The sequence below is a fragment of the Henckelia pumila genome, chromosome 2, assembly GCF_033568475.1.
Source record: "Henckelia pumila isolate YLH828 chromosome 2, ASM3356847v2, whole genome shotgun sequence".
NCBI lineage: Eukaryota > Viridiplantae > Streptophyta > Magnoliopsida > Lamiales > Gesneriaceae > Henckelia > Henckelia pumila.
The window spans coordinates 110,285,465-110,312,234 of NC_133121.1; the positions used below are offsets into that span (position 1 = coordinate 110,285,465).

The window sequence follows — 26,770 nt, forward strand, 5'->3', positions numbered from 1 at the left end:
ATGCTAGGACTTTACTTTGACTCGTTTACCGACTCCATGAGGGTCATCAGGTAGCGAGGTTGGGTACAGTTGCGACACATGTAGGAGCCAGTGCATTGTAGTCGGGGATTCACCGCTCACCTATGGGTGTGGATATCCTATGTGATAAAATGAGATAATAGTGCATGGAATCTCTGATCAGAGTGTAAGATGTGTAGTAGAGTAAAGTGTTTACCAAGTTACACATGCGATGCCACTATGTATTCTCAAAAACATCACATCGTTATCGAAATTCACATGCGACCCTCGATGAACCAATGGTTGCAGTTTCGATCGAGATATATGAGATGAAGGGACTGTACTGTACGTTAACCATAATCGACTGGTTCTTGCAGACACTATCAGTGATACCTAGAGAATCATGGGGCGGTGCTACTTAACGCTCTTACCATGATTCGATGGGTTAAATCAGAAATGAGTTCTAACATTTTATGATCAAGGAGTTGATGCATAGAATAAGGCTAATAAGGGTAAGCCTGGACCCACAGCTAGTAGTATCCCTGAACCATTGAGGGTTACACAAGTATTGTTTTTCCTGTTCCCGTTGAGATAATAAATTCAAAAAGTTGAATTTATGATAAACAAATTTGACTGGATCGATAGATAAGCTTTATAAATGGCTTATAAAGGCTTATAGAAATTTTTGAGAGCAAAATTAATTAAAAGGATTTAATTAATTTTTCCAAGTAGGACTTGGAGATAAGGATCTATATATATATATATATATAGATAAATAATATAATATATTTATATATTATATTATTGTGGGACATTATGTTTATATTATATTATTATATAATATATATATATATATTAAAACAAAGGAAATTAATGAGTTGTCGGGAGACAACTCATTAAACCACATCAATTGCAATTGAGATTGTAATAATTGAAAGCATTCAGCTTTCTTTCTTCGGCTCGAATTGTTCGAAGCTCTCTCTGCAAGCTCTTCTGTCCAGTCTTCCTTTTGTTTTCTCCTCGAAAATTTTTTTCTTCTTTTAAGTGCAAATTAGAAGAGGAACAGGAAATCCGGTTGTGGACCTGATTTGAAGAAAGGAGGAAAAATTTTATCCAGTTGATTGTTCGTAGGGATTTACAACAAGAGCTATTTTCGAAATAGTTGGAGTCATCGTCAATCTTTTAAGATTGATAGGTATAAATATCTTAACTCCCTACGTACATTAATTTAAACCATATGAGTGTCCAAGAAAATTTTGAACGTCAAAATTAAATTTAAACTTCCGCTGCGTTTTGGGCACGATAGAGATCCGATATCCAACAGTGATATCAAAGCCAAGTTCTCTATATCGTATGGTTTATTTCATGTTGAATATTTTTAATTTCTAACCGCATAAGAAAATATTTCATAATCGCTACACCATAAAATTTATTTTATAGAATTTAAAAAATATATATATAGATATTTGTATGTATATATATATTACGATATATATATATATATATATGTACGTATATAGATATATATTATAAAATATATAGATATATGTATGTATATATATATTACGGTATATATATGTACGTATATAGATATATATTATAATAATATATATAAGGATATATATTATTATTATCATATATATGTATATATTTATTACGATATATATATACATATATAGATATATATATATGCATTATTGTTATTATATATATTATTATATATATAGATATGTGTATATATATGCATTACGACATGTATATATAAACATATATATATATATAATATAATAATAGTAATCATGCTATGATTGCCGAAACAGTGCTCAATTGCTGACTGTTCGAATTTAATTCGGGCAGTGTTAGGTCAGTAGGTGTAGGGGTGATTTTGAAAATGTTTCAGGCAGCCTTACACATATACATATTTTTCGAAAAGAGTTTCGGATCCGATGTGATTTTATAAAATATTTTCTTATGAAATAAATAATTAGAATGTGATTTTAATTATTTATAGTAAAATGAATTTTACAAGAAAATCAATTATTATTGAATTAATTAGAAATTAAATAAAGGAGTTTATTTAATTTGTTAATTCATTTAATAATTATGGCGGTTAGTGATAAAATTACAAGATACATGAAATTGATGAGTTATATAATATGTGATATTATATGCATGAAGTATGATCGAGAGCCATAACCAATGTGCTAGGTGTATGCTAAGATATTTTTCATGTCTCAACTTGTATAATTTTATTTGATAAAATTAAAGTGAGCCTGGTTTATGGCTCGTTCCCACCCCTTGATATGTATCCCTTATGTGCCATGGCTATTCAAATGTAAATATTTGTAATAGTGGGAGATCAAGATTGGAAGATGGTGGACCCGATGATCAAGATGACGACATGTAAAATATTGGAAGCTTATGTAATAAGTTGCATTTGCATCCCTGCATTTACCTAGGATTTGGACCTTGATCCATGCTTGGCTCGCATGGATCAAATAGTATTGGCAATCGATCATCCTTATTTAATTGTCATATTATGATATATGCGATATATAGTAATATGCATGTATGCATATTATTCGATAATATAGTTGCATGAATCCGGCAAACATACAAAATCATGGCACACGATTTTAAATAAAATGATGAGACAATTTCAAAATTAAAATCTCTCATTTTGAATATGATTCAAAATTTATATCAAGCCATAAAAGTAAAAATTAGAAGAGTTTAATTTATTCTTGTCTTCCATCAACGGTGGTTGCATGATGAACGCTACCCGCGGTCAGTATCTGGCTCATATTATTGGGGAGACCTGGACGCCGGAAAGCTGTGACTTCCACTGACATAGGTGATGTGAATTGGGTGGAACTTCCATGACTTCGGCTCATATTATTGAGGGAACTCATGGCGACCGTCCACTACGATTCAACATTGATGGGTCGGCTTGATACTCGAAGATAAACGACGTCATATTATTGGGTCCTTATCAAGAGTGAGACGAAACACGTAGAGGTTGCATGGGGATGCAATTGGGCTCTACCTTTTAGAAATTATGATTGGCTGATATTATTCGGGATCATAGTTATCTAGATTGGACTCTACATGCTCACTAAGGAAATACGATTTCCCGTTTTCATCAGAGGGTAGTGAAAATGTCAAAAAATAGTGGGAGGAAATTTATAAAATTAAAGATTATATTTTATATCTTATAATTATTTTAAAATAATTAGTAACGATTATCTGTTTTTCAATTTCAGTATGTTTAAGATGTCGATACGCAATCCACTTTCTGCTATTCTCGAACAAAACAAGCTAACCGGACCTAATTATCAAGACTGGCTAAGAAATCTAAAGATTGTTCTAAACTCTGAGAGGATTGCGTATGTGCTTGAAAAGAAGCCACCGAAGGAAGCAGCTCCTAACATCAGTGAGACTGAGTTAGCCAAGCTTGAGAAATGGTGGGACCATGATCTCCAAGCTAAGAGCTACATCATGGCTTCTATGTCGAATGAACTGCAAAGGCGGTTCGAGGATGCTGCGAATGCTGCTGACATTCACTTTCATCTGAAAGAGTTATACGGTGTTCAAACTCGATCAGAAAAACACGACTGTGAAAGAACTCATGACTACACGCTTGCGAGAAGGGGCTTCGGTCCATGAGCATGGTGTTAGGATAATTGGGTTAGTTGAGAAATTAGTGGGACTCAATATGGTTATGCCTCATGAGCTCTCGACTGATATTCTCTTGTTGTCTTTATCTTCCTCGTTCGACGGATTTGTGGTTAATTTTAATATGAACAAGATAGAGGCCACCCTTGAAGAGTTGGTCAATATGCTTGTTAATTATGAGGCCACAATCAAGAAAGAAAAGACTGTTCTGCTTTTGGGCTCGTCGTCTGGGACGAAAAAGGGAGCCCAAAACAAGGGAAAGAAGCGTTCTGCCCCTGCAGTTAAGAACAAGCCTAATAAGAAGCCATACAAGAAACCTGCTCAAGGGCCCAAAAGGCAAAATAAATCAGAACAAGTCTGTTTCCACTGCAACAAGCCTGGACATTGGAGGCGTAATTGCACTGAATATCTTGCCCAGAAGCGTTCTGGCCATGGTATGTTTTATATTGAAATTAATATCTCAATGAATTCTTCTTCTTGAGTATTGGATACCGGATGTGATTCTCATCTATGCAATGATTTGCAGGTGATGACAAGAAGCAAGAAACTTAGAGAAGGTGAGACCTTTCTAAGACTTGGAAATGGAGCAAGGGTTGCTGCCAAGGCCAAAGGAGATATTATTTTAATATTAAACAATGATTTTAAGTTGCTTTTGAGGGATGTTTTGTATGTTCCTGATTTGGTTAAAAACATTATTTCTATTTCTATGCTTGATAGAGATGGTTATTCTTGTATTTTTGCAAAAGGTGTTTGCACTATATATAAGAATGAATGTTTGATTGGAACTGGTGAATTACAAAACGATCTCTATAACTTAAAATTAAAAGATATTCCATTAAACAATGTCCAAACAATAACAACAAACAAAAGAAGACAAGATAGTAAAAACCCTGCACATATATGGCACGCTAGACTAGGTCATATTTCTCAAAGAAGGATGCACAAGTTAGTGGGAGAGGGCATGTTCGACATGTCAGATATAAACTCTCTACCTACTTGTGAATCTTGTCTGAAAGGAAAAATGACCAAGACTCCCTTTAATGGGAATGTAGAACGTGCACATGTCTTTTGGATTTGATCCACACAGACGTATGTGGCCCGCTAAATGTTAGCACTAAATATGGGCAGTCCTACTTCATTACCTTTACTGATGATTTTTCGAGGTATGGGTATGTGTATTTGATGAAATACAAGTCTGAAGCATTTGAAAAGTTCAAAGAATTCAGATCTGAAGTAGAGAAACAATTGGGTAAAAGTATTAAAACACTCCGATCTGATCGAGGTGGAGAATAATTGAGTACTGAATGTTTGGACTATCTTAAAGAGAATGAGATTCTCTCACAGTGGACTCCACCAGGAACACCACAATTGAATGGTGTTTCTGAACGTCGAAATAGAACTTTGATGGACATGGTTCGATCTATGATGGGATTCACTGAATTGCCTAGATCGTTTTGGGGCTTTGCGCTTGAAACTGCGACAATGTTATTGAATAATGTCCATACAAAGGCAGTGGATAAAACACCATATGAGATATGGATGGGAAAGGTTCCCAAATATTCTTATATAAGAATATGGGGATGTCCTGCTTACGTGAAGCAGACAGTGGGAGACAAATTGGATAGTAGATCCATTTTGTGCTACTTCGTGGGATATCCAAAGAACTCTGTTGGATATTATTTCTATCATCCAAAAGAAACAAATGTGTTTGTTTCTAGAAATGCCACCTTCTTGGAGAAGGAGTTTCTATTAGATAAAAAAGGCAAAATGATAGAACTCGAGGAAATTCGAGATACACCCACGACTGTAGAAGTTGAACCCAATCTCCAACAGCCAGTAGTTGAATCACACATACCTAGAAGGTCTGAAAGAATAATCAGACCGCCTGCAAGATATACGCTTCTTCATGAACAAGGCCATGATGAGCCTAGTGATGGATGTGATCCACGAAACTTCAAAGAAGCAATATCTGATGCTGAATCATCTAAATGGCTTGAAGCTATGCAGTCCGAAATGGACTCCATGTATTCGAACCAAGTATGGACTTTAGTAGATCCACCTGAGGGAATTGTTTCCATAAGATGCAAATGGATTTACAAGAGAAAACTTGAGGCGGATGGGAAGGTATTGACCTTCAAAGCAAGACTAGTGGCAAAAGGCTATACTCAAAGACAAGGAGTTGACTATGAGGAAACCTTTTCACCAGTCGCTATGTTCAAGTCAATTAGAATATTGCTAGCCATAGCTGCATGTTATGACTATGAAATATGGCAGATGGATGTGAAAACAGCTTCCTCAATGGAGACATTAAAGAAGAAATCTATATGTCTCAACCTGAGGGTTTCACATCAGTGGAAAGTGAGCATAAGGTATGCAAACTTCAGAGATCGATCTACAGTCTCAAGCAGGCATCTAGGAGTTGGAATCTCAGATTTGATAACACTATTAAAGAGTTTGGTTTTGTTAAAAATCCTGAGGAACCATGTGTGTACAAGAAAGTTAGTGGGAATGCAGTGACATTCCTAGTACTTTATGTTGATGATATCCTCCTCATTGGGAATGATATAGGATTATTGCAATCAACTAAATTATTGTTAGCAAGTAAATTCTCCATGAAAGACATGGGTGAAGCATCCTATGTATTGGGAATACAAATCTATAGAGATAGATCGAAAAGGATGTTGGGGCTCACCCAAGTCACGTATATTGATACCATACTTAAAAGATTCTCTATGGATAGTCCAAGAGAGGATACTTACCAATGTGTCATGGTATTACTCTATCTAAATCAATGTGCCCTAAGACTGATGAAAAGATAGAGATGAAGACACGTGTTCCCTATGCATCAGCAATTGGTAGTATCATGTATGGTATGATATCAACGCATCCTGATATAGCATATGCTTTGAGTGTTGCAAGCAGATATCAGGCTAACCCTGGTCCATTGCATTGGAAAGCCGTGAAAAATATTCTTAAGTACTTGAGAAGGACTAAGAATTTGTTCATGATTTATGGGGGTGGAGAATTAAAATTGGAAGGCTATACTGATTCTAGCTTCCAATGTGACGTGGATGATTCGAAATCGACTTCTGGTTTTGTATTCATGCTTAATGGTGCTGCTGTCTCTTGGAAGAGTTTTAAGCAAGACACAGTTGCGGATTCCACCACTGAGGCCGAATACATAGCAGCATCTGCTGCAGCCAAAGAGGCAGTTTGGATGAGGAATTTTGTCCAAGAGTTGGGCATTATTCCAAATGGAGTTGATCCAGTTCCGGTGTACTATGACAACACTGGTGCCATTGCTCAGGCAAAGGAACCAAGGTCTCATCAGCGATCCAAACAAATACTGAGGAAATTCCACATCATTCGGGAGATTGTGGGAAGAGGAGACATATCAATCGAGAGAGTTGCCTCTACAGATAATGTTGCTGATCCACTAACAAAGCCCTTGCCAGGACCATTGTTTGAGAAACATCGCGAAACAATGGGATTAAAACTAATGAGTAGTTGGCTTTAGGGCAAGTGGGAGATTGTTAGAGTAGATGCCCTGCAAGCCAAATGTTGGTCAGGGATTTTATTGACTCAAGTGTAATAACAATCTTTATTTTAATATAATTAATCTTTTATCTGGCATTTTTTTTATCTGTATACCCATGCAAATTGCATAGATAAAGACCTTGAATATACTATAGTAAGATATGAGATTGTACATATGATGACAATCATGAAACACATATTATTAATTACTGTATATTCTAAATAAAGTTCCTAGTCGATTGGGCCGTCCAAAATAAGGATAAGGATCGCTTGAGCTCGAGACTAGAATCTGTGATGATGTGTACCACGTTTCATTGGTATGGACATAAATATGTTCAATCATACAGATTGGTGCTCATACGATGAGTTCACTGAACTACCCTCCCTTGGACTTCCCAAGTGGTTATCATTCATCGAGTGGATAAGTCCGTGGTTATGGTTGTACACCATTAGTCCTTACGACCCGGGACAACACTGAGGCTCTACATGCTAGGACTTTACTTTGACTCGTTTACCGACTCCATGAGGGTCATCAGGTGGCGAGTTGGGTACAGTTGCGACACATGTAGGAGCCAGTGCATTGTATTCGGGGATTCACCGCTCACCTATGGGTGTGGATATCCTATGTGATAAAATGAGTTAATAGTGCATGGAATCTCTGATCAGAGTGTAAGATGTTTAGTAGAGTAAAGTGTTTACCAAGTTACGCATGCGATGCCACTATGTATTCTCAAAGACATCACATCGTTATCGAAATTCACATGCGACCCTCGATGAACCAGTGGTTGCAGTTTCGATCGGGATATATAAGATGAAGGGACTGTGATGTACGTTAACCATAATCGACTGGTTCTTGCAGACACTATCAGTGATACCTAGGAAATCATGGGGCGGTGCTACTTAACGCTCTTACCATGATTCGATGGGTTAAATCAGAAATGAGTTCTGACATTTTATGATCAAGGAGTTGATGCATAGAATGAGGCTAATAAGGGTAAGCCTGGACCCACAGCTAGTAGTATCTCTGAACCATTGAGGGTTACACAAGTACTGTTTTTCCTGTTCCCGTTGAGATAATAAATTCAAAGAGTTGAATTTATGATAAACAAATTTGACTGGATCGATAGATAAGCTTTATAAATGGCTTATAAAGGCTTATAGAAATTTTTGAGAGCAAAATTAATTAAAAGGGTTTAATTAATTTTTCCAAGTAGAACTTGGAGATAAGGATCTATATATATATATATAGATATATAATATAATATATTTATATATTATATTATTGTGGGACCTTATGTTTATATTATATTATTATATAATATATATATATATAAAAAAGGGAATTAATGAGTTGTCGGGAGACAACTCATTAAACCACATCAATTGCAATTGGGATTGTAATAATTGAAAGCATTCAGCTTTCTTTCTTCGGCTCGAATTGTTCGAAACTCTCTCTGCAAGCTCTTCTGTCCAGTCTTCCTTTTGTTTTCTCCTCGAAATTTTTTTTCTTCTTTTAAGTGCAAATTAGAAGAGGAACAGGAAATCCGGTCGTGGACCTGAATTGAAGAAAGGAGGAAAAATCCAGTTGATTGTTCGTAGGGATTTACAACAAGAGCTATTTTCGAAATAGTTGGAGCCATCGTCAATCTTTTAAGATTGATAGGTATAAATCTCTTAACTCCCTACGTACATTAATTTAAACCATATGAGTGTCCAAAAAAATTTTGAACGTCAAAATTAAATTTAAACTTCCGCTGCGTTTTGGGCACGATAAAGATCCGAGATCCAACAGTTTTCACGTAATGTATTATCTTCTCGCCAGCTTTCAATCCAACTGCTACCGTCGGCAATATGTAACTTTTCGGAATCGGTTTCACAGCGCATTCCCTTTACGTTTGCAAAAATCACCCCCACTCGACCGGCAGCCTTCACTGCCACACAAACTTTACCCCTCCGCCACCGTAGCTATCGCATAGCACCACTTTCCCATGTACATCTTTGGATTCCAACGACTGGGCATCACAAAAATTGCTCGAGCTATTCGTATCTCTAAAGTAAACGAGTTCAACTTTATTCTTCCCCTCCCTTTTCCGCTGTACAGTGACACCCTTTGTACTTGTGTCCATTTCCTAAGGTAGCAAAAGCTGGGAGCCGGCCACGTCAACCCAAAAGGGGCCCTCTGCCCCAACCTCGTGTACGACGCCACCGCCCCTCGTGTACGACGCCACCGCCGAAAATTACGTCGCTTTCCTTTGCTCTTTGAACCTCTCCATGCATGCAATCGAGACAATCACACGACGTCCTAATGTCACGTGCAATGGAAGTAGATTCCGTGACTCGGGCCAACTCAATTACTCGTGTTGGGCTTTGGCCCAATTACTATCTTATACTTTCACAGCCCAGTCCAAACCATCATATAATTCCCCTTCTTCTCTTATCAGTCGTGAGGAATTAAATGTGCGCCTCCTCCTTTGAATTGTGTGTTCCTTCTCTGCGTAAAACATGGAGCAGCCCTTCTTTGTGGGCGGCTGCCTTTATGATCAGCCCTATCCTCTTATATATGGTATAGCTCACACGATTATGAGATGAGGGTGAAGATATCCTCTGTGTGAGGCGAACGATCCTTTGGAGAGGGCAGTGAGCGTAGCGAGCGTGGGTTTTCTGGGATTGGGAAATCCTTTTGTGTCTTCACCATGGATTGCTGTATTGTTGGAGAGTCAACGCGTCTGAGCCCCGGTGCTTGCCGATTTCTTCCTTTTTATTGAACTGCCGTTCTTTTTCCTGTTCTTTTCTGCTCTTTCTTCTTGCTGCTGGTTTTCTTTGTTATTTTGCAGGAAGGAACGTTCAACGAGTAAAAGGAGAAGTCTTAGGTCACCTGGACAGCTGATACCTAACAGTGGTATCAGAGCCACTGGTTAGCCGAGCCACCTCCAGGACAGCAGCCGTTCGCCGTCGTTTCTGGGTGCCATCGCCGCCAGCCTCTGCCCGTCGCTGTCTCTGCCCGTCGCTGCCTCTGCCCGCCGTCCATCGAGTCACTGGTTAGTCGTCAAGTCAGCCGAGCCGCCTGGACAGCAACTGCAGCCGAGCCTCCTGGACAGCGTGCCTTCCTTCGTCGCCTTTGGGTGTCGTTCTGGTCCGTGGGATCGAAACTCTTACTTAGAGTTTCGCTCTGGTAAATTGGCTTGAACCTCTTTTATCGCATTTGTAGTAGCCGCTGGCCGCGGTTTAGGTTATGGGATTACGTGCTGGTAGATTTCTAGGACTTATGTGCTTATTTGCGTTGACTGTGTTACTTTTGTGATTTTAAGTGGCTTCCGTTGTGACTGCTCTTATTTGTGAGTTTACTGCCTTTTTTGTGTGTGAAAAAGTTTCAGTGATTTTTCTGTGTGAAAAAATGTCGTTCACTGGTTTTAATCTTGAACCTTTTAATGGAAAAACTGATTTCTCAATTTGGCAGCAGAAAATGAAAGGAATTTTAATACAACAAAAGGTTTTCAAAGCAATAGATTTGTCGTATCCTGCTGCCGAAACGGCTGAGAAAAAAGCTGAAATGGATGAATTTGCTTACTCCTCTATTATCTTGAATTTATCTGATTATGTGCTAAGAAAAGTGGGTAAACTGAAATCGGCCAAAGAACTTTGGGAAAAATTAGAAGAGCTCTATACAGAGACTTCACTACCGAGTAAATTGTTTTTACTTGAAAAATTTTTCCGTTTCAAACTAGATTTGAACAAGGACATTGATGAAAATATTGATGTGTTTACCAAACTAATTCAAGATATTAAGCAAACAGGAGATAAACACATTGATGATTACACACCTATTGTTCTCTTGAATGCTATTCCTGATTCTTACAGTGATGTTAAATCTGCTATTAAGTATGGTAGAGACAATATAACATTAGAAACTGTTGTGAATGGTCTGAAAAGCAAAGAGATCGATTTGAAAAGCAATAGGGGTGGTAATAATTCTGGTGAGGTTATGTTTGTTAGGGGAAGGTCTAAAAATCGTTTTCAAAGACATTCAAACAATCATAACCAATCTTTTGCTAAAAACAGAGGTAAAAGTAAGCAAAGATCTCAGTCGAGGCCTAAAAATAGAAAGTGTTTTAATTGTGGTGAAACAGGTCATTACATTAAAGATTGTTCAAGGCCTAAACAAAAACAAAACCAGAATTACAAAAATCAGCATGATGATATTGCTAATATGGCTTCTTCTAGTGAAAACATGGGTGATGTTTTTATGGTGACTGAAGTATGTGATGTGCCTACTGTGAATTCTGTGCATTCAAGTGCTTTGTGTGAAAATGAATGGCTTGTAGATTCTGCGTGCACTTTTCACATGTCTCCATTCAAAAAACTGTTTTCTAATTATAAAGAAGTGAAGCATGGGTCTGTTTCTATGGCTAATGAAAAGATGTGCCAAGTTGCTGGTCTTGGTGATGTATGTTTGAAATTTGATTCAGTTTATGTGCTGACTTTGAAAAATGTTAGACATGTTCCTGATTTATGTCATAATTTGATTTCCTGTGCTGCTTTGGAAGATGATGGATTACAGGGTAGATGGGGTAACGGGATAATGAAAATTTTGAAAGGTTCTTTGGTGATTTTCAAAGCTGAAAAATTGAGAAACTTGTATGTTTGTCATGCTGAACCTGAATCTTGTATGCAAAACTTTGTGAATGCTGTCTTGAGTGATAAAACTGATTTGTGGCACAAAAGACTAGGTGACATGAGTTCTAAAGGTTTAGAAATTTTGCATAAAGATGGTTACTTTGGTACTGAAAAATTGTCTTGTGTGCCATTTTGTGATGCATGTGTTCTTGGCAAACAATCTAGGGTCAAGTTTCCACATTCCCCAAGTCCCAAACAATATGTCACTTCTGAAATTCTTGAATATTTGCATGCTGATGTTTGGGGTCCTGCTAGTATGCCCACGCATGGTGGAAATCAATATTTCTTATCTGTGATTGATGATTTTTCAAGGAAAGTTTGGGTGTTTTTATTGAAAAACAAATCTGATGTATTTGAAAAGTTTAAAAACTGGAAAAACTTGATTGAAAATCAAACTGGTAAGAAAATTAAAATTCTAAGAACCGATAATGGTCTTGAATTTTGTAACAAACTGTTTGACAACCTATGTGCTGAATCTGGTATTCAAAGACACAAGACTGTCCCTTATACACCTCAGCAAAATGGTGTTGCTGAACGTATGAATAGAACTTTACTTGAAAGGGTGAGGTGTATGCTTGCATGTTCTGGTCTTTCAAAAAAGTTCTGGGGTGAAGCTGTTTGTACAGCAGCTTATTTGATAAATAGGTCCCCTTCCGTGCCTTTGAATGGTAAGTGTCCAGAATTTGTATGGTCTGGTACGCAAATTAATTTGTCAAACTTGAAAGTTTTTGGTTGTTCTGCATTTGTGCATCAAAAACAAGATAAACTTGAACCTAGATCAGTAAAATGTATTTTTTTTGGCTATCCTGATGGGGTTAAGGATTATAGATTGTGGTTAAGGGATCAAACTGGTTTTAAAGTGGTAATCAGTAGGGATGTTGTTTTCAATGAATCTGATTTTCCATGTTTATCTGCTCCCTTACCCATTCCCCAACCTGCCACTGCTCCAAACAAGGTGGAGCATTTGTCAGGTCCAAGTCTTGTTTCTGAAAATGTGCAGAATGTGCCTGTTGTGGATGAAGTATCTGATAATCTATCTGAAAATACTATTGATGAATCTGATGTGCATGAGGAAACTGTTGAAAATGTGCATGAAAATGACTTGAATGATTATCAATTAGCTAGAGATAGGTCTAGAAGGAATATTAGGCCTCCACAACACTTTGATAACTTTCACATGACTTCTTATGCATTCAGTGTATTTGAATCTATTGATAATGTTGAACCTAAGTCGTATGACGAAGCTTTAAAATCTGAAAATTCTGGGAAATGGTTAAATGCAATGAAAGAAGAAATTAATTCTTTGCATGTTAACAATACTTGGATTCTTGTGCCTAAACTTGAAAATTGTTCTGTTGTGGACTGTAAGTGGTTGTTTAAGGTCAAAAATGAATCTGAATCTGTTAGATTTAAAGCTAGGTTGGTAGCCAAGGGCTTTACTCAAAAAGAAGGGATAGATTATACCGAAATATTTGCTCCTGTTGTGAAATTTACTACTGTTAGAATTATGCTTGCCCTTGTTGCTCAGTTTGATTGGGAGTTGAAACAGTTAGATGTTAAAACTGCTTTTTTACATGGTGAACTAAATGAGAAAATTTTTATGAGGCAACCTGAAGGTTTTGTTAATAATAAGTATCCTGATCATGTTTGTTTGCTCAAGAAATCTCTGTATGGCTTGAAGCAATCTCCTAGGCAATGGAATAAAAAGTTTGATGAATGCATGCTTTCTTTGGGCTTTACTAGAAGTAATTATGACCATTGCTTGTATTTCAAACAAAATGCTAAAGTTCCAGTTTTCTTGCTTATCTATGTGGATGATATGCTATTGATTAGTTATTGTGTGAAAACTGTTGAGCATGTCAAAAATTACTTGAGTGCTAAATTTGATATGAAATTCCTAGGAGATGCTAAACGAATTCTTGGCATGAATATTTATAGGGATAGAAAACAGTCTATCATTTTATTGAATCAGGATACTTATGTTAAGAAGGTTTTGAGTAAATTTTCCATGTCAAATGCCAAACCTGTCAATGTGCCTCTAGCTGGTCATTTTGTTCTAAGTAAAGAGCAATCTCCTAAAACTGAATATGATGTTAAATGCATGAAGAATGTGCCTTATTCAAATGCTATTGGTTCTGTCATGTATTTAATGGTTAGCACAAGGCCTGATATTGCTTATTCTGTGAGTTGTTTGAGTCGTTATATGTCTGATCCCGGAGTTTACCATTGGGAAGCTCTCAAATTTCTGTTGAGATATTTGAATGGTTCTGTGAAATATGATTTAAAATTTTCCAGATCTGAAACTTGTGTTAAATTGATAGGATATGTGGATTCTAATTATGCCAATGATAGGGACAATAGAAAATCTACAACTTCTTATGTGTTTACATTGTGTGGTACTTGTATTAGCTGGAAATCTCAATTACAACACATTGTTGCCCTTTCAACCATCGAATCTGAGTATGTAGCTGTAACTGAAGCGTTAAAAGAAGCTATTTGGTTGAAAGGAATCATTTCTGAAATTGGTTTTCTTGAAGGTGAAGTTGTTGTATTTTCTGATAGTCAATCCGGCATCCAACTGTGTAAGAATCCTGTTTTTCATGATAGAACTAAACATATTGATGTTAGGTTCCACTACATTCGTGATGTGGTGGCAAAAGGTATTGTCTATCTTGAAAAGATTCCTTCTGAATTTAATCCTGCTGATATGGGAACTAAGTGCTTATCTGTTGAAAAGTTTAGATCGTGTTTGAAAATTTTAAACTTTGATACTTCCGACTGATTTGTACTGACTTTGTGTTTGTTGTGGGGCAATGATGATGACTGTAAGTGACTCTCGTAATCAGTGAACCGGTGTTGGGCCAAAAAGGTGGAGATTTGTTGGGCTTTGGCCCAATTACTATCTTATACTTTCACAGCCCAGTCCAAACCATCATATAATTCCCCTTCTTCTCTTATCAGTCGCGAGGAATTAAATGTGCGCCTCCTCCTTTGAATTGTGTGTTCCTTCTCTGCGTAAAACATGGAGCAGCCCTTCTTTGTGGGCGGCTGCCTTTATGATCAGCCCTATCCTCTTATATATGGTATAGCTCACACGATTATGAGATGAGGGTGAAGATATCCTCTGTGTGAGGCGAACGATCCTTTGGAGAGGGCAGTGAGCGTAGCGAGCGTGGGTTTTCTGGGATTGGGAAATCCTTTTGTGTCTTCACCATGGATTGCTGTATTGTTGGAGAGTCAACGCGTCTGAGCCCCGGTGCTTGCCGATTTCTTCCTTTTTATTGAACTGCCGTTCTTTTTCCTGTTCTTTTCTGCTCTTTCTTCTTGCTGCTGGTTTTCTTTGTTATTTTGCAGGAAGGAACGTTCAACGAGTAAAAGGAGAAGTCTTAGGTCACCTGGACAGCTGATACCTAACAACTCGACTATCGTCGTCGCTTTCAATAAGTCTCGGGCCGTAAGTTATACCCAGGAGCTAACAAATTTAGGGCCGGAAGGTTTGGTTTATCAGGCGATAATGACGTCGCAGCCTACCGTTTAGGTGGATGTTGAACCAAGCAGACTTGTTTTCCCGAAAGTTGGCGATAAGAGACGTTATACAGCTACATTTGTGTTGGAAAAGAATACGGATTCAAGGCAATTTCGAAGCGGGTTCGGATCCAATATTTGGGACAATGCAGAAACTATAGTAGATACCCTGGTTTCATTTTTTTGGTAGATTACGTATCATGATATTGATGTAACGTTCTGTTTATATTTATATATATATATATATATATATATGTTACACTAATAATTGATTGAATAAATTCTCACTACAAAAATTATGTTGATTGGCCGTGGCTAATTTTGTTAACCATGGTTTTTGAAACTGGGGGCTAAGGTTAGCCACAGTTTTTTAAAAAACGTGGTTAATTTAGCCACGATTTAAAATAAACCCCTGGTTAATTTAGCCATGATTTGGAATAAAATTGTGACTAAATTAACCACGGTTTGGCATAAAACCGTGGCTAAATTAGCCACGGAATTAAAAAAAATTTAGCCACGGAAGATAAAAAAAACTTAAAAACCAATGACAACGTGTATCAACAGAAAAAATATCTTACAAAACACAAAAAATCAAAAAACATAAAAGGAAAAATAAACTAATCCCACAACAAAAGTATTATATAGTTTAACATATAAAAATCCAAATACATAGCTAAAACAACATGCACTGATGCACATAACAATATTGCGTGAATGAGATGAAACAGCGATACCTTTATAGATAAAATGATATGAGCAATTCCTATATATCATAACCATTAGTTTATTTCCATTCAAAATTGCGTGAACGAGAAAGCAGCATTATCTTTCCAGATAAAATGATACGAGCAATTCCTAAAATTCATGACATGCACATAAACAAACCGAGTTCAAAGCCAAATGAAGTACATACATCACAATTCCACTTTTTGAAGATAGGAAGGGTGCTCAGTCGGCTTCGATATAGTCTGAATATAATACAGAATATAGAAAAGTTGATATAATTAAACGGCAATGTTGTCACATAGCATAAATATAAATCAAACCAGTTTCTTGTACTCTTGATTTGCTACGAACATCGATTCCCGGTTTCCCAATCCTAATCCAATGCACTAAAATAAATATCAGCGAGAGTAAAAAAAGAAATTGATTCTTAACTTAGAACATGAAACCATACTGAATATATTCACCACTAAATAAAACAAATCCACCACAATTAATCTCAATATGAAAGAAAAATTATCATAATAAATAGACAAACAAAACAAGACAAAATAAGCTCCAGTATCATCCACTAAAATGTATTAAAAAAAACTCATCCTAAAAAATCCAAAACGCGACAAAATTAAGAAGAAAAAAACTATTACATTCTAGCTTCAATTAGAATACAAGAGAATTAACTTGCAGCCAACCGTGGTATCCAAAAATACATAATGCAGACAACATGCAATGTGCTTCAAGTCGAATGAAATAGAACACGGAAACCTTATCACCTACCGAAAAATAGAGTTGTTGATGCTCTATCATAATTCAGATGGATGCAAATGGTCATGGAATTTCGATAGAGTGCTGAAGACCAGAGTCAGTCTAAAAAAGAAATGTAGAGGTTAAGCTTTCAGAAATGTAAAGCTTAAGACAAAACTTGAATGTAAGGATGTAGCGAAAACTTGAAATTATAATTTCGTCGAAATATACCTCGAATTTGACCGACGATATAACCAACAACATAAAATAAATTAATACATCAATATAGTGTCATAAACGAGTTGAAAATGAATTAAATTCAAAGCGTTTGATACCATTTCCGGGTAGCCTATAGTACCTACGAAAATGGGCAGCAACCAAGCTGGAACAAGCCTAAAATCATTCAAGAACGAAACTAGAACAAGCTGGATCTGAACTGGTAGCTGTTCATGACCGTTGGCGGTGGCAGCTCGCCGGAATATTTCCAAACATGGCTGAAATGGGCTAAAAAAAGCAGGGACTGTTTCAGAATATTCTAATACCACAAACACAATTCTAATCAGACTTCAAAGCAATGGCTAAAGGGTTTTGAATCCACACTTAAGTCTGAACAAGATGAAGGTACACAACAATAATACATAACAAAGATTTATCAAATATGGATTTGCTCTCTAATTTCTACACTATGTTGCCTATTTTTTGGACCTCGTGCGGCGGTGACCAGCGAGCTTCCGAGGAGAGCGCTGAGCCGATATGTCAAGAACATGAAACACCAATTTATTTTCTGTCAAGTTTTCAGCTATTTTTCGACATTTGACCTTTAAAACTTTTATTTTTTGTGATTCACATTAAAACATATCACTATCCATGAAAACAAGCTGAATTTTACCTATCTCCATTCCATATCTTATGGCTAATTACTTCAAGACAGAAACTGAATTAGAGATATAAACACATAGCATTCCATTAAAACAAGTTGGCATCCCTAGTTTGAAATATGAAAAGAACCAGTACATGGCGTTGTACCAAGAAGCACGATGGCATGGAAATCAGCTAAAACAGTAACAAGAATTGGCTAGGGAAAAATGAGATGGTACCAACATCTCACAAAGCATTACACGATCACACAATGCATAGACAACACATCGAAAAAGACGACACTCATCGGTTTCAGCATCAAGTGCCCTCAATGTCATGCAGTAAAACAAATTTATTTTCCTCATCTTGCAAATATTCTCGAATTTGAAATTCTTTCGCTGCAACCAAACCCAAAAATGTGTCATCATATTGAAATCCAAAACCAGATTTACATCACACATGAGCAGAGATTCAAGGTAAAGATTCAACATCTGTATGAAAAAAATACAAAAATTCGAAACACTATCACCCAACATATACCTCAAGGATTCGAATTAAAGTAATGAATTTTTTTAATCAACAGCAACCAATTAGAGTATTGAACCACGTTTAATTATCCCTTTAACGCAGCCATTTAAAAGGTTTCCTTTCGATTTTAAAAATGAAATTTACATGCACTTCAATTTCCATTTGTATTAGAGTAATAGCAACTGATGAAAGAATCTCACAAAACAAATCTTGCCACACAGTGTGTTACATGCGATTTTTTGAGCTTGGCTCAAATACCGCTTAAAATTTCAAACCCAAGATGAAAAACGAAGAAACAACTAGATATCACCCAGGATAGCAAAGAAAAAAGGGCATGCGGTTTCATGTCGCGAAATTAATTGACAGTCACGCTTTGGGCCGAGATTCCTCAATTTTTGGTACTAATTTGAAGCCAGGAACGATCTCTTACCTTTTCTAGCTTCAATCGACAGATTTCCGGCACCAAAAAGTTCATACTAGAGACTAAGAGTAACAAAATGGGTAAAATGACACAATTTGTGGCACCCCAAGTTCTGCACGATATTTCATTTGCAAAATCTCTTGAATACATATCGCTTCTCAGGTTCATCCCGTCTTGAGAACCTCAATAAATCCTTCAAATTTGCCAACAAAAAACGGGCATTTAAATCCTGGCTCTAAACAACAAACAAAAAAACTTCTCGAAAACAAAATAATAGTAGTAAAAACAACACCTGGACAATAATCCCCCTTCTCGTAAGTCGTAACCGAAGCAATTCCAGATATTGTCTTCTTCCAGAGTCCCAATACCAATGCAAATGCTCGATAATCTATGGAAGCTGAATTTGCTCTCCGTATTTAAAAATTGAAGTTAAATGAAAGCTAGTAGATTTGGAAATTAGAGAACGGTCGATCTGGAAAGGAGAACACACGTGTTGGAGAAGCTGGGCAAAATTAATTTTTTTTATTTTAAAAAATAGTGACATGGCTCTGAAAACCATCTATGTACATATTATTTTCATGTAATATGTATTTTATATTTTTTCAAATCGCGATATCCTACAATATATATTTTTATCAAACTTTTGTAATTTATTTGGCATAAATATAAAATTTAATCTAACATTTCAAAAATTATTCTAATTATGTCAAATTATCAGATATTTAATATTAGTGGAGAAGAATCAAACAATCGTCCGCCATGTAGTATAAAAATATCATTATTAAATAAGTTCGTTCGCGCTCGAGTGATATTGACAAAGTGAATAATTATACTTAATTTTTAATTTCATTTACAAAGTTACATATTAATATATATATATATATATATATAGAGTAATTTTCAGCTGTCCAATCATTCATGCCCAACTCGTTCCCGACCACTAAAACCCGCTATTGGGTTTTAGTTGTTTTTTTAAAAAAAAATTCGTATTACTAAAACCCACTATCGGGTTTTAGTTGTCGGGGATGAGTTGGACATCATTGGTTGGGCAGCTGAAAATTTATATATATATAACTTTGTAAACAAATAACTGGATTGTAAATATCAATATCCTATGATGACATCCCAAAAATTCCTTCGTCATCTTTGTGAATCTTCCGACTGTCCTTGCCTGAAAATCATGAATAAACCGGTTAGGGGCGCCAGGATTTTTCCCGGCGTGACCCCTCCGATGCCTAAGTCAGGCAGAGAAACATGTGAGAAAAAAGACAGAGGAAAACATGGGAAACATCATGGGGAAGAAAGTGCAGAAACTCACTTCCCACGTTGTCCTGTGTAATCAGGAAAAACCAATATATATCGTAAAAACTTCCCTGTGATGTAGATCGTGAAAGACGTGTACCGGTGTCAGCCCACACATTAGAGGACAAGGCCCATGATCTGATGAGATGTGTGGCCCATACTCTGATAATTCCGATAAGTCCCGGCCCGAGTGTAGATAGTGAATATTTGCGAGGCCCATATCCAATAATAATTACAAGATATCACTTACCACCAATAACCTGCTTGTTATCACAAATCCCGATTTAAGTTCATGTAAAAAAATAAATGTATCCCGAGATATCAGACGATATCTCGGGATATATCCCATGACATCACTACACCCCCCTTAAGAAGTCGGGCTAGAGTCACCACTCGCTGTCCCGATTTGTTCACTCCATCCATGAACTTAGACAGGAATGCACCAATCACCCTCCTGAAGTCGAATCGATCAGTCAAGTGAGAAGATTCCATGCATGCAAGGCCGAGAGAATGACCATGGACTTGTGTTTGAGGAGGGGTTGAATTAATATAATAATTGTTGAAGAACATAAAATCCTCGAGGTTGGATCGATATAGTCGTTGGTGAGTAAATGATCAAATAATCTCCCATGCCAAGTCAATAGACTTTTAGTGCCGAATGAATCGGGCTTTGGTAGGTGCCGAGACATGGAACCTCCCGGGCTTTGTATGTGCCAAGGGCTTAGGATGCCTTGGGCTTTAATATGTGCCGGGGCGTGGAACCTCCCGAGCTTATAGGGTGCCAAAGGCTTATAAATGTCTTGGGCTTATAGGGTGCCGGGGCGTGGAACCTCCTGGGCTTATAGGGTGCTAAGGGTTTATAAATGTCTTGGGCTTATAGGGTGCTGGGGCGTGGAACCTCCCGGGCTTATAGAGTGCCAAGGGCTTATAAATGCCTTCGGCTTATAGGGCGCCGGGGCGTGGAACCTCCCGGGCTTATAGAGTGCCCAGGCCTTATAAATGCCTTGGGCTTATAGGGTGCCGGGGCGAAACCTCCCGGGCTTATAAGATGCCAAGGGCTTATAAATGTCTTGGGCTTATAGGGTGCCGAGGCATGGAACCTCCCGGGCTTATAGAGTGCCAAGAGCTTATAAATGCCTTGGGCTTATAGGGTGCCGGGGCGTGGAACCTCCCGGGCTTATAGAGTACAAAGGGCTTATAAATGCCTTGGGCTTATAGGGTGTCGGGGCGTGGAACTTCCCGGGCTTATAGGGTGCCAAGGGCTTATAAATGCCTTGGGCTTATAGGGTGTCGGGGCGTGGAACCTCCCGGGCTTATAGGGTGCCAAGGACTTATAAATGCCTTGGGCTTATAGGGTGCCGGGGCGTGGAACCTCCCGGGCTTATAGAGTGCCAAGAGCTTATAAATGCCTTGGGCTTATAGGGTGCCGGGGCGTGGAACCTCCCGGACTTATAGAGTGCCAATGGCTTATAAATATCTTGGGCTTATAGGGTGCCGGGGCGTGGAACCTCCCGGGCTTATAGGGTACCAAGGGCTTATAGGGTGCCGGGGCATGGAACCTCCGGCTCTAACAATTCCATCGCCGTCTACCAAAACGACTGGAGGTGCCAAGGGCTTAGGATGCCTTGGGCTTTAATAAGTGTCGGGGCATGGAACCTCCCGGGCTTTGGATGCCATGGTTTAGACAGCGCCATGGGCTTTTCTGGACTGCCATGGCGGAGATATTGTCATGGGCTTTTAAATGAATGTCCGGGCCTTGAAACTTCGGGACTTTAAAATACAGATGTCAGGGCCTTACTGCTAGATTGCACGCCCGAGAAATAAATCTGGCGGGGCTTACTGCTAGATTGCATGCCCAAGAAATAAATCCTGTCGAGGCTTACTGCTAGATCGCATGCCCGAGAAATAAATCCTGGTAGGGCTTACTGCTAGATCGCACGCCCGAAAAATAAATCCTGGCGGGGCTTACTGCTAGATCGCACGCCCGAGAAATAAATCCTGGAGGGGCTTACTGCTAGATCGCACGCTCGAGACTGCAAAAGATATCCAAGCCAAAATACAAAGGAATAAAAATCCAATATAATATCTGGAAATTTAAATGCTCAGCTCATCATCAAAAATCCATCATCAAACGTTCTGTCCTTCATACAAATAAAATCCCAAGCTTATGCTATCTTTGCGAAGCTATGCCAAGTCACCTATTAATGAACCGAGAACACCTGGCCAGCAAGACGTGGGGCTAATACCAAGTTATCCCACCGATAAAGATGACATAGCATGAGCTCGAAAAAGAGACACCAAGCACATAGTCGCTAAGGCTCTATAAAATATAACAAGTGAAGTTCCAACATGTTTTGCTCCCGTGACAGCATATAATGGCAAAAAACATCCAAAAGTCAAGATATGCAATTCTAGCCATGACTTCTAAAAGTCTTATGCAAATTCACTTCACATATTAAAGCCACTGTACGTACTACAATAAACCCCAAGGATTTTCGCATTTTACCTCCACTAATATATCATTGATTTATGAAATTAAATATTAGAAGCTATCCTCGTTAGTGGGGTCTTTCGATCATCGCGCAAACAAAATATCTTGCACAAAATAGTATTGTCCCATTAAAAATCAATATGCAGCCTTCATCTCCCAAACCCAACCAAAATGAACTCATAACACAACCACGAGTAACATGAGCTCCAATAGAAATAATTAATTCGGCTAATTATAATTCCAACATAGCTACCCAATATCACAGAAAACATAATCAAAGTATCAAGCTGAGATTCGTTGTTTCATGCTAAGAGAAAGATAATGAATGAACTTATCTATTCAAGTCGGTAACCATGTTGGTTGAGATGTTCCAGATTCCACTTTCTTCCTCCAAATACAGCTCGAATTCTGATTGGATTAGTTCCATTTGCGACTATGGCGGCTGAACCCAAGCATAGGTCCCAACACCGAGAGCCAACAAAATGTAGGATGTAGTCTCGAGTGTAGTAGAGGAAGTCAAGAACACATACAAACTCACATAAAAAACTGGACTCAGGAGAAGCAAAACATCAAACACTTAGTGTACAGAAAGGTAAGCCACGTTCCAGAAGCAAGACGACAACCAAACCAGCCTCCAAATACCTCCAAACAATGCTACAACACTACAACAAGAGCCCTTACACACCAGCAACTCAAAGTAAATCAGAAAAGGCCCAATTGAAGCACTCAAATCTCCGCAGGAAGTGGACTGCCCAAACTCGAAGTGCAGCAGCAGGGGATACAACAAACTAGCTTCAATACCCTTCAAACACGTCCACAGACACTCCAAAGCCGAACCTCAAGCAACTCCAAACACAGCAGCAAACCGAACGACCAAATGAAAATGCAAGAACCTTAAATCTGCTCAGATTTGCAATCCCATTGAGCAGGCAGCAGGAAGAACGAGAGTGATGAAGCTGATGAACTCGAGATTTAGGCAGCAAAATCGATCCAAGGTATTTGAAAAAAGCAGCCATTCGAAAAATCAAAAACCAGAGCCCAGTTCTTCACCCAATCAGATGTGCTTGAGAAAGCAACGAAAATCGATGGAAGGGGCTGAAGAAAACTGTGTATTATGCTTTTTCTTTTTCAGTGGGAGAAAGAAAAAGAAAGAAATAAAAAATGACATCCAAAAAATTCTTTGTGAATTTTTCGACTGTCTTTGTCTGAAAATCATAAATAAACTCGTTAGCATGATTTCTTCCTGCCTAAGTCAGGCAGAAAAACATGGGGAAAAAAAACAGTGGAAAACATGGAAAACATCATGGGAAAGGAGAAGAAAGTGTAGAAACTCATTTTCCAAATTGTACTATATAATCATGAAAAACCAGTATATATCCGTGTCAGCCCACACATGAAAGGACAAGGCCCATGATTTGATGAGATATGTGGTCCATACTCTCATAATTCCGATAAATCCCGGTCCGAGTGTATATAGTGAATATTTGCAAGGCCCATATCCAATAACAATTACAAGACATCACTTACCACCAATAACTTGCTTGTTATCACAAATCTCGATCTAAATTCATGTGAAAAAATAAATGTATCCCGAGATATCAGACGATATCTCTAGATATATCCCATGACATCATCCTATTTGTATTGATATAATTATTTTAATAGTAAAGATGATTATCACATGGAAAGAAGAAAAATAAAGAACAGGCGAGAGAAAAGAAGGAAAATAATTAAATTATAATTTGCTAACCTAACCATGGTTTTTAGAAAAATAGTGGTTAATTAGCCACGGTTTATTAATCAACCTATGATAAATCCACCTCGATCTGTATGTGTGATCCATATTTATCTATATTAATATTTAAATAATTTTACGAAAAGAAATACACGTTCATTAATTAGACATAACTGTAATCAACATACGAACATTATAAAACCTCTGAAATTTTAATATTATCAAATTAATAAAAGAAAAAAAAAGATATCGATATCCTAAATTATGTGCAAATATTGTACACACTTCCACGAGTTATTTAATGATAATTTTACTTAAACAAGTCCATCTTAATTGACTATTTTTCAAAATAGCCTTATTTATTAAACATTTTATAATATAGTCTTAAGTAATTTAAATATCCTAAAATATTGTTTCTTTCTATTATTTCATCTTAATAAATTACTATAATTTAATAAATTTAGAATCACATTTCAAAATAATTATAAGAAACTTATCTTTATCGTACACAAATTATTTTCTTAATAATAACAATGATGATATTTCTTAATAATGATAATGATGATGATGATAAAATTAGATCGTTAATTGTAATTATGCTAAATAAGTTCAATACTAAAGTATAAGAGAAAATTAATAATAATAATTAAATTCAACTTCCTTAATTACACTTGCCTCCTTAGTTTTCACTACCAAAAAATACCTAATATTTAGGATCAGTACATATATCAATTCCACAATCACAAGTCAACAGTCCGATCGATGGAAAAATGACTAACGATGTAAACAATGCTCATATTTGAAATTTATGAAAAATTTTCAATCCATAATTTATTTAAATTAGGAAATCAAAAGAAACGTCAAGTCTCATCCCTCTGGTACATTCAAAAGAAATGTGGCTATTTAATTACGATTTTTTTTAAAATTGTGGCTAATTTAATCACGATTTTTGTTTTTTAAATCGTAATTAACATTAACCACGGTTTGTTAAACCGTGTCTATTTAACTAAGATTATTTAAAGCTATGTGAATTTAGTCATGGTTTTGAAAAAAAACAATGGCAAAATTTATCCACTGTTTTTTTAAAACCGTGGTTAAAATAATGATTTTTTTGTATTGTGTTATTATTTTATGCGTGGGGAATTAAGTTCATGCGTCAATTCTTTGTGTCTAAAAGATTCCTTCATAAGGCTTAATCTATAATTTATTTTCATATAAAGTTGTTGAAGTAGCATTCTAAATAGGTTAATTGTCCGTATAAGTCAAACTAGCAAATTTATTTTTGCCTGCTAATTTAAGGCGCAGCCTACAGCCACAACATCTATATATTTACCAGATTCAGTGAAACATTAATTAATAATGAATTATTTTCATTCTACCCATATATATAATTTGAAACGACCCTAACTCTATAATAAATAAATATGCGGAATTTTTTTTTTTTTTTTATTTACTTACTAAATAAAATATGTACATATATGCCCATACATATATGCACAGAATAAAAATATTTAAAATGAATAAACAATTAAATACTTAAATAAAAATGCATTCTTAAAAATATAATAAATATCTGAGTCAAACATTAATTAAAAATATACTGCATAAGTAAATAAAAGTTTGCATGCACTGAAAAAAATTAAATAAATATTCTAGACCCTCAATCACTGAAAATAATAAAAATGTATCATGCTGACAAGAACAATCACATGCATAGCGACTCAGAATATTTCACGGTCACGGGGCCACTGCATGCATGCTCATACGTCCTCGCCTCCGGTGGGTACAATGTCATCCTCAACGTACTCACCTGCACCATACCAGTGTAGTGAGCCTAGAGGCCCAACATGCTAACATAACAAGGGTTTAAAATAATTTAAACCAATTTAATACTAATACATACATATACATGAATGAGCATGCTTAAAAATTACATAACATAACTTAATTAAATAAACATAATACATAACATAATACATAACATTATTGAGCAATTTATTTTCTAACATAGCATGGTTGTATCCGTAGTGTAACCTTAAATCATACATTAAATACTGATCAGCGTGGAAACCTACGTACGTGGCCGGTGACGAATCACCTCTTAAATTGGCAGTAAACTGCCCTTCAATCATATGGGGACGAATCCCCCTTAAATTGTCACACTACTTCAACTTCCAACATAAAATATTTTTATTGCTCAACTTAAACATTAAATCATGCATAAAATATTATTTCATGAATGCATGTACTTGAATAAAATGTGTGTCCATCATATATATTTAATTTAATTTCTTACTAACATATAAATATTAAAATAACTTAAATGCATATAAATAATTAAATATATATTCAGGACACATGCAAATTTTCTCATGGATGGTCCTGGACTGCTGGCCCTACACTCAAGCCCATTAACTTAAAACTGGCCCATTAACATACTTAAGCCCATTAACTTAACTTTAAGCCCAAATAATTAGTCTAAGCCCAATTAAAATTAAATAAGCCCATTAAAATTACACTAAGCCCAATAACACTTAAACTGGCCCATTGGGCCCAAAAACCC

General features: G+C 36.8%; 2 protein-coding genes across 9 annotated transcripts; one reads left to right on the forward strand and one right to left on the reverse strand.

Annotated features, from left to right (window-relative positions):
* Nucleotides 1-3,548: 3,548 nt before the first annotated feature.
* Nucleotides 3,549-4,507, forward strand: LOC140878233 (uncharacterized). The gene is made up of 2 exons (XM_073281839.1): nucleotides 3,549-4,106; nucleotides 4,199-4,507. The coding sequence occupies exons 1-2, from the start codon at nucleotides 3,626-3,628 to the stop codon at nucleotides 4,222-4,224; spliced, it is 507 nt and encodes a 168-aa protein (XP_073137940.1). The 5' UTR covers nucleotides 3,549-3,625; the 3' UTR covers nucleotides 4,225-4,507.
* An 11,546-nt stretch (nucleotides 4,508-16,053) lies between these two features.
* LOC140878319 (uncharacterized) lies at nucleotides 16,054-23,797 on the reverse strand. Of its 8 annotated transcripts, none has more exons than XR_012149326.1 (6): nucleotides 18,972-23,797; nucleotides 18,689-18,872; nucleotides 17,974-18,128; nucleotides 17,231-17,376; nucleotides 16,906-16,995; nucleotides 16,054-16,507 (listed from the first exon to the last, which is right to left on the reverse strand). XR_012149326.1 is itself a non-coding variant. In XM_073281922.1 (5 exons), the coding sequence occupies exons 2-5, from the start codon at nucleotides 18,845-18,847 to the stop codon at nucleotides 16,449-16,451; spliced, it is 519 nt and encodes a 172-aa protein (XP_073138023.1). In that variant the 5' UTR covers nucleotides 18,848-18,872; nucleotides 18,972-23,797; the 3' UTR covers nucleotides 16,054-16,448. The 8 variants fall into 8 exon arrangements, 2 of the variants coding, with proteins under 2 accessions (XP_073138023.1, XP_073138024.1); XR_012149325.1 differs by having other exon boundaries at nucleotides 16,054-16,520; XM_073281922.1 differs by lacking the exon at nucleotides 16,906-16,995.
* Nucleotides 23,798-26,770: the final 2,973 nt, after the last annotated feature.